The sequence below is a fragment of the Xyrauchen texanus genome, chromosome 22 (assembly GCF_025860055.1).
Source record: "Xyrauchen texanus isolate HMW12.3.18 chromosome 22, RBS_HiC_50CHRs, whole genome shotgun sequence".
Lineage (NCBI taxonomy): Eukaryota > Metazoa > Chordata > Actinopteri > Cypriniformes > Catostomidae > Xyrauchen > Xyrauchen texanus.
This window is the reverse complement of record NC_068297.1, coordinates 33,293,740-33,302,843: the sequence shown is the minus strand read 5'-3', so window position 1 is coordinate 33,302,843 and position 9,104 is coordinate 33,293,740. Positions and strand designations below refer to the sequence as shown.

Sequence of the window (9,104 nt, the reverse complement as noted above, 5' to 3'; positions counted from 1 at the left end):
ATGCGGTTTGAGAGTAAGCATACATATTTTAAGCAGTGTGCACGGAAGCTTCACAACTTCAAAAACCTCTCCAGTACTCTGGCAGAAAGGCACCAGTTGCTTCAGGCGTATCTTCATGCTGGTAATGTCTTTCCTCCTGTTCTTCAAGTAGGTCAGGCTGATGAGTTTAATGCCCACATGTATAATTTCGCCATTCAAGAAGCTGTACGACTCGGTAATTTGACTGGTAGCATCATGGAGACAGCCATGGTCACATACAAGGGTACAACATATAAGAAGGGAATGAGTGTTGTACTTGATGTTAGTGATGGTGGATATGTGCTGGGGAAGATTGCTCTGATAATAGTCTGCCAGGAAAAGGTGGATTTTGTTTCAGAGAGACATCAGTCAGTGCCAGTGTTGGATCTTGGTGTGCACTGTGTACAGCATGACAGTGAGACTTGCTATGTGTGTGTTTGTGTCGACGGGCTTGCAGACTATCACCCAGTGTCTGTTTATAGACATTTGGATCTCGAACTTGTTGTGCTTCACCATTCTATCTGTTTAGGTTGCAAGACGACATGGAGTCAATCATAAAGGGCACTCTTGCCCACTTGAGTGAGGAGACGCTGACATGTCTTCTTGAACACCTCTCTAACATTGGCATAAGGACCTCAGATGACTTCAGATTTCTAACAGAGGATGATTTAAAACGTATCGGTTACCTAACGTAACCTCGGTTCTCTCTAGATGAGGGAACGAGTATTGCGTAAGCTAGCTTACGCTACAGGAAAGATTCATCTTTTCTGAGATATTGAAGCCAAAAAATTATCCTTAATTTTTGTATCCATTGTCAACGCAGTGCGGCAGCTGCAGACCTTGAGCGAGCTAGCTAGCGAGCTCATAGGTTGCTCTGTGGCAACTGCTGCAGCCTATAGACGAGCTTGGGCGAACTCGCATCCAATGAGAGGTGTCCGCGCGCTCACTGCATCAAAGCCCGCCAAAATGGGCGTGACTAGAGTGCATATAAGCGTAGTTCGTAGGCTGGAACCCTGGTTTTCATTGACTGAAGCGAAAAGTCGACCATGGCGCGAGCACAGCCGGCTACGCAATACTCGTTCCCTCATCTAGAGAGAACCGAGGTTACGTTAGGTAACCGATACGTTCTCTTACGAGAGGTTCTCTCGTATTGCGTAAGCTAGCTTACGCTTACGGGAACCCATTGTCAACGCCGCGTGCGCCAAGCATCCACTGTATGAGCCCCAGGGAATTAAGGGGGACCCGGGGAGCCCTTATGAGTGGGGAAATAATATTTGGCTGGCAAGAATGTGGGTCATTGATTGTGTAATACATAAGCACATAGTAGGACGGGAACGACAGAGCGGCGGTGCCAGTCTGTGTGGAATGTGTCCCATCAGTGCAGCTCACCAGGGGAGCTGTAGCGTATTAAACCGCTAGTAGTTTTGCCTGCAGAGCGGGCACTTCCATATTGTAAAATCTGACAAAGGTGGAGGGGGAAGTCCATCCCGCTGCCACACATATGTCGTGAATGGAAATTCCGCTGGACCATGCCCACGAGGATGCCATGCCTCTAGTGGAGTGAGCCCTAATGCCCAACGGGCATGGCAGGTCTTTGACGCCGTATGCAGCAGCAATAGCGTCCACTATTCATCTAGATAGTGTCTGTTTCGAGGCGGCGAGACCTTTGGTGCGCCCTCGAACTAAACGAAAAGCTGCTCGGAGCGCCTGAAAGCAGCGGAGCGCGCAGTATACAATCTCAGTGCTCTGACCGGGCAAAGGAGATTGGCGTCGCGTTCGCTATCCGGTGCTGGCAGCGCCGATAGGGAAATGACCTGTGCTCTGAAAGGAGTACCGATCACCTTGGGAACATAGCCGTGTCTAGGCTTTAAAATGACCTTGGAGTCACTTGGTCCAAACTCAAGACACGCAGCGCTGACAGACAGCGCGTGAAGGTCTCCCACACGTTTGACTGATGACAGGGCAGTCAGAAAAACGGTTTTGAGTGAAAGGTATTTCAAATCCACGGATTGAAGTGGTTCGAAGGGGGGCTTTCATAGTTTCGAGAACTATAGAAAGATCCCAGATAGGAACCGATGGGGGCGCGGGGGTTCATCCTTCTAGCTCCCCTGAGGAAGCGGATGACCAGCTCGCTTTTACCCCATGACTGGCCGTGCAGGGGTTCAGCGAACGCCGCAACGGCCGCCACATACACTTTGAGCGTGGATGGGGATCTGCCCTTATCCAGCAGCTCTTGTAGAAATACGAGCAGCGACGACACCCCACATGTCCGCGGGTCCAGGTCTCTGTCGGTGCACCGTTTTGAGAACACAGACCATTTTGACGCATAGAGTCTTCTCGTGGAAGGGGCTCTAGCGTGTATGATGGTGTTTATTACTCCTTCTGGCAGAGCGACGGGTAGTCGTTGATCACCCACGCATGCAGCCCCAGCACTCTGGGTGGGGATGCCAGATTGTGCCGCGAGCTTGAGAGAGGAGATCTGCTCTCACTGGGATGGGCCACGGCGCTGTCAGTGACAGCTGCGTAAGCTCCGGGAACCATGTCTGATTCTCCCAACGCGGGGCTATGAGGAGCACCGAGTGACGCGCTTCCCTGATCCTCTGCATTACCTGTGGCAATAGCGAGATGGGAGGGAAGGCGTAAGCGGGCGCCTGGGCCAGTCCTGGGCCAGCGCGTCCTCGCTCGAGAAAAATATTGGGCAGTGAGAGTTCTCTTTGGACGCAAAGAGGTCTATCTCTGCTCTGCCGAATAGGTGCCATAACGCCTGGACTGTTTGAGCGTGCAGGGACCATTCCCCTGGGGAATATTGTCTCTGGACAGTCTGTCCGGGCCGTCGTTCAGGTGGCCTGGCACGCGCGTCGCCCTCAGCGAGCGCAGGTGGCACTGGGACCAACTCAGTATGCGTTTTGTCAGATGGAAGAGGTTCCTGGATCTGACACCGCCCTGACGGTTTAGGTAGGATACCACAGATCTGTTGTCTGAACGGACCAGGACGTGGTGACCCTGAATGACTGGGAGAAAGCGACGAGCGCGTACTCGACCGCTATCATTTCCAGACAATTTATGTGAAGGAGCTTTTCCTGAACTGACCATAGGCCGAAAACCGGAGAGCCCTCGCAGACCGCGCCCCAACCCGTGTTGGACGCGCCTGTCGAGATGACTTTTCGGCGAGATACAGCTCCCATTGTCACTCCCCGCTGATACCATTCGGCCACTGTCCAGGGCTGCAGAGCTGATATGCAGGTCTGAGTCACCTTGATGGGCTGGCGGCCTGTGGCCCAAGCCCGGCGAGACGCTGGGTGTTTAGCCAATGCTGAAGCGGGCGATGTGCAGTAAACCCAGCTGAAGTACTGCTGCGGCTGAGGCCATGTAACCTAGCACTCTCTGGAATTTCTTCAGAGGCGTGAGGCTGTTCATCTGAAAAGATGCGCTAGTCGCTGAACACGGCGCGGCTGTGTAGATAAGCGAGCCGCCATTGCCACGGAGTCTAGTTCTATTCCCAGGAAGGAAATGGTCTGACTGGGCTGTAGTGAGCTCTTGGTCCAACTGACTGCAAGACCCAAACTGTTCAGATGGCTGAGGAGAACTGCTCTGTGAGACAGAAGCTCCATATGTGACTGAGCCATAATCAGCCAGTCGTCCAAATAGTTCAGAATTCGCAAACCCTGACTCCGCAGGGGTGCGAGCGCCGCATCCATGCACTTCGTGAAAGTACGGGTGCTAAGGACAGGCCGAACGGAAGGACGGTGTATTGATAAACCTGGCCGCCGGCGAATCTCAAGAATGGCCTGTGACGGGATTTATCTGAATCTGAAAGTATGCATCTTTCAGATCGAGAGAAATAAACCAGTCCCCTGGCGCACATGCGCGAGGAGTTTCCTGATTGTAAGCATTTTGAACGGTCTTTTGCAAGCACCTTGTTCAAAACCCTGAGATCTAATATGGGTCTGAGGCCGCCGTCTTTCTTGGGAACAAGAAAATAACGGCTGTAAAGCCCCGACTCGCTCAGAGAGGGTGGCACTTTTTCTATGGCCCTTTTGCACAGAAGGCTTGTTATTTCTGAACGAAGCAAGCACGCTAGCTTCCGTGTTCACAGTGGTTTCGAGCCACGCTCTGAAGCGAGGGGGCGGCGATCGAACTGTAGCAAATAGCCCTGTTGTATTGTGCTTAACACCCACTTGGATATCCCTGGAATAGCTTCCCACGCTTTGAAGCGTAACGCTAGAGGGTGAATGGCCAATTCGCTCTGATTGCCGCACACAGAGCCTGAACAAAATGTGTGAGCGCGTTTAGTGTGTTCATGCATGATTGCTCGCAGACAGCATGAACAGGCTGTTTTGTGAGTGACTTCCGATTGGAATGAATGGGGAAAGAGTCACATCTGTTACGTGATGCGCAAGCACGGGACTTACACACAGAGGAATGGTTGCTGGCCGTGTAACAGAGCGGGCAGAGAATGGGCGCTACGACGCATTTGTGGGCGCATTTATTGACTCTAGCGCCGAGCGGTTCAGTAATCGCTTTATGTGAGCGTGCTCTGGTGGGGACACGAGACATGCAGTGCTTGTGTGCAGAAGTGAACACTGGATTGTGGGCACATTTTCTACACATAGGGCTGGTCGTGGACAGAGCGGGCAGAGAATGGGCGCAGACGCATTTGTGGGCTACTTCATTGACTCTGACGCCGAGCTGTTCAGTAATCGCTTTATGAGAGCGTGCTCTGATAGGGGCAGGGGATGTGTTATGCTTGTGTGTAGGGGCTGAACACTGGGTTGTGGGCACTTTTTCTACACATAAGACATGTTTGCTCTTTACAAGATTTATTTGGGTCGCCGTGAAAACGGCGCTTGAGTGCAGGCAAGCGGGCAGTGTCACCGCTTGTTGGCTGCTAAATTCACCACTGTAGTAGCCTGAGAGAAGGGGACTGACAGGGGCAAAGCTTTGACGGTGGTCCGCCGCGGCGGACTGAGCCGCCGCTTGTTCAACACAGTTAGGAAGACTTCGCTGCTCGGGTTTCAGCGCTACCTTAGATCGAGGCCCGCTGGGGCGGCGGTCTGCGGCGCTGTCTGAGCCGACGAGGGCGGCCGCCTGTCGACGCTGAGAAGTCTGAGATTGTTGAACTGGGCGCTGTGAAGAGGCTCGTGCAGGAGGCTGATCACGTGAGCGGCCTGCAGAGGAGCTTAGCGACGCGGCAGGAAGAGGTTCATGGCTTGGGTGGCTTTCTGGACTTCTGAGAAGCGGTCAACAATGCCATTCACCGCGGAGCCGAAGAGACCGGTTGGAGAGAGCGGTGCGTTGAGGAACGTGGAGCTCTGCTTCTCCCATGTCGGCTAGTGTTAGCCATAAGTGTCTCTCGGTCACAGTCAGCGAGGCCATGCACTTCCCTAGAGCTTGGGCTGCAGCTTTGGTAGCGCGAAGGGCGAGGTCTGTCGCGCCGTAGATCAGTAACAGCCTCTGGGTGCCTGCCTTTCTCATCCCACTCGAAGAAGGTCTGCTTGTAGGATCTGTAAAACGGCCATTGAGTGCAGAGCAGATGCGGCTTGGCCGGGCGGCGGAATAGGCGCGCCAACATAGGCGGAAGTCGCTCTGCAGGCCTTAGACGGGAGCACAGGCTTGGAACGCCATCTCGCGGAGGGCGGACAAAGGTGTGCTGCTACCGAAGTCCTCGACCGGGGATGGAGGAGTAGCCTCTCTCAGTGGCGCCGCCCACTGACGCGAGAGAGGTGGAGACGTGTGAACGGGTCCTGGCTGAAAAAGGAGCTGCCCACGACTTTGCAAGCTCCGTATGTAATTCCGCAGGAAGGGAGCGCCCGGCCGCGGGTGTAGAGCGGCGATGGCTTTGAAGAAAGCAGCCGCCGAAGTCTGTTGGGTGCCTGCTCAGGGGCGGTGACCACTCGAGCCCGAGGCGGTCGACGGCCTGTGTGAGGAGGCGTGTTAACTCCCCTTCGACTCCAGCGTGGGTCCTGCTGGATTCCTGGGCTGAGGAGGAGGCTTGGGAGCCTGTCCACTCCTCGCTGTCCGAGCCATGATGGAACAGCGCCCTTATCCTCCGCTTCGCCATCCGGAGATGGCAGCAGTGCGGCAGCTCGGCGGCAACTGCGCTGGCCCCGGGGCGGGGAGGGTGAAAGCGATGCTCGAGGGAGAGGCTCCGGCGAGGCAGTCGCTTCAACCACAGTTTCCGGCAGCCTTTGTGAGCGGGCGCTTCTTCCTGCGCTGGCTGAGGGTAAGGCGGCGCGGCGGTTTCTGCTTTGATCGCTTCGAAGTCGAGCCCGCAGGGTCGACATCGGTAGCTCCTCGCAGAATCGCGATCCGCCCTCAGTGAGGGCGAGCTCTGCGTGCCCCAGTCCCAGGCAGAGAGCGCAGATGATGTGGCGGTCTCCTGTGCTGAGAAGGGCGCGACATGAGGCGCAAGTGGAGCGAGGCATCTTGAAAAAGATGCTCGTGACTTTTTGTGAATAGTTCGTGAGAACTAGCTTGCTGAATAAAAGGATACGCCGTCGGATGGCGTAGCTCGCAGGATGGCTGAAGGTGGCTGAGACGGCCGGCTTCTTCTAGCGCTGTCCACGCTTGCTAGATGCCCCTCGAACGGCGACGCAGCTTCCAGGTCAGCGATGCGGAGAGCTTCGCTGAAGAGATGAAAATCAGGGTTCCAGCCTACTGAACTACGCTTATATGCACTCTAGTCACGCCCATTTTGGCGGGCTTTGATGCAGTGAGCGCGTGGACGCCTCTCATTGGATGCGAGTTCGCCCAAGCTCGTCTATAGGCTGCAGCAGTTGCCGCAGAGCAACCTATGAGCTCGCTAGCTAGCTCGCTCAAGGTCTGCAGCTGCCGCACTGCATTGACAATGGATACAAAAATTAAGGATAATTTTTTGGCTTCAATATCTCAGAAAAGATGAATCTTTCCCGTAGCGTAAGCTAGCTTACGCAATACGAGAGAACCTCTCGTAAGAGAACAAATGATTTCATTGATTGATAGCAGAAAACTTCTACACGCATTTAACAACAGAGGTAAAACATTTTGCAAATGTGTTTTCTAAATGCTGTAAATATCTTTTAGAAGTTCAAGTTCAATTAATTTTTAGAGTTCAAATGTTACTTGACATTTTGCATAGTTGTTTTGTAGTCAAAAGATTCAAAGTTCATGTTCTTTTATTATGGTAATTTTATTTGTCTCATTTAAATTTGTACTCTGTCTTCAGTAGACTCTGTCTGTGCTTTCCCCTTTTTTGGTCCTTTTTATGTTTTTATTTTTAGGTGGTGGTGGTACACAGTGCAGTCAGCCAAGTGACAATGCAGCAAGTGAAACAATTACACTGACATTAACTCCAGTTACTGAATTGGAAGTCTCCTCAATAATGACTTCACCACAGTGCAGCGTTCCTTTGCAAAATAAAACATGGACTACGACATTTAAAATTCCATGGGAGAAGACTAGGCCCACTCTACAAAGATGTCTCAGCTCAGAACACAATCCCAGAAGACACAGACAGACGGCACATGGTTAGAATCACTGTAGATGCCATGAGAGAAAAATGCTTAAACCCAACATGGGGTCAGTGTACAGTAATTGCTAAAAGTGTAGTTGACAAATACCCTGGTAGCTTTGAAGACAGAACAGATGAAGGTGACAGAATGGGCAATGGATACTTCACGTTGTCCTCACAACTGAAAAATAGAGTGGATAACCTTAACAGAAACAATACCCTTGCCCGCCTCAGAAAGCCAAAAAGACCTCGCGGATACTAACAATGTCCACCCAGCACAGCCAGAAAAAGTTGCAAAAACTGACAGTTATGGATGCATAAACTGGCAGCCATCTCAATTACCAGAAGGAGAGACAATAGACTCTCTACATCATAAAAAAGAAGAACTTAAATTAATTTTCTCTCAAGAAGGACCAAGTGGAACAGACCGTGTAAGAGTGAATGATTTGATGGTCTTAACTTATGCAAGTCAGCGCAGTGCAATAAACTCCACACCTTCACTTAGTGTACATGAATTGAAAAGAGAATGGCCTTTCCTGTTTATGAATAAGTTTTTAATGCAGCACTTCACTTCACTTACTGGGATCGAGCTTGATGAAAGGCTGAGAGAATGCATTGCTGGAAAAGGAAGGAGGGTGCTCCAGTTCTTCAAAACTCAGTTTCTTCGCTGGACAAAAGAAGTGAAGACTGTTCTTGCCGACATTGAACGTCTCCAAGGCGAAAACATGGACTCAACAATCGCTGTCATATTGCTGATGATGACCTTCTTTAGAGAGAAAGATGATGCCATTTTCCTTCTTGCTGATGTAATTATTATACTGGATTCATATAATGGCCAATGAATATATTTTTTTTAGATGTATTAAGATTTATTGCTGTCTCCCACATAAGCTCCTCCTTCTGTTTGACCTTTTGCATGCAGGTCACCAGTACCCATGCAGATGCTGAAGCTCAGTTGTCGCTTCCCACTACACCAAGAATAATCATGCTGGGTGAGGTTGTCATTCAGACTTATACCAGTTCATTTAGTGCAACCGTTTCTGATTTGCTTCTAAGAGATAATTCTGCCCTATAAGGTCAAGTTTTCAAATTTGTTTTTTAGGAGATTCCATCCTGACATCGAAAAATGGATGCTCTGCGTAGAAGGAAAGGTGGTCATCCAGTCAGTTAACCCTCAGGATGACTTCACATCTGCCCTGGCTGTCTTCTTCGCTTCTTTCTATAGATTCAACCTGGAGTACCAAGCTGAGGCTGCATCAACCCTGGAATTCATCCAGAGGTAACTATTGATGAGTCCATAAAAATTCATACTGTATGGCATGAGCAGATCATGGTGAGTACTGATAAGTGAACACCTAATCCAGTGTGGCCAACTTAACCCTTTAAGGTTAACTTAATTTCTGCTGATTTTGAAATTAATGCTATCATTGCTTGTCCAAATCTACAGTGGAAGTACTATGGTCATTCAAACCTATGCAAACATTATAAGTTTATTTTTACTTTCCCAAGCTGGGAAAATAAATGTAGAATTTAGCAAACACTTGTGTTAGACTTGGCTTTTTTTAGCTAATTGCTTTTTTCAGTATATTGTAAAAAA

General features: G+C 50.7%; 1 protein-coding gene across 1 annotated transcript; it reads left to right on the top strand.

Moving 5' to 3' along the window:
* On the top strand, positions 1-8,650 carry LOC127662700 (uncharacterized). Its single transcript, XM_052153989.1, has 4 exons — positions 1-433; positions 7,742-8,313; positions 8,430-8,499; positions 8,610-8,650. Exons 1-4 carry the CDS (start codon positions 1-3, stop codon positions 8,648-8,650), a joined length of 1,116 nt encoding a protein of 371 aa, XP_052009949.1.
* The last annotated feature ends 454 nt before the right edge of the window (positions 8,651-9,104 follow it).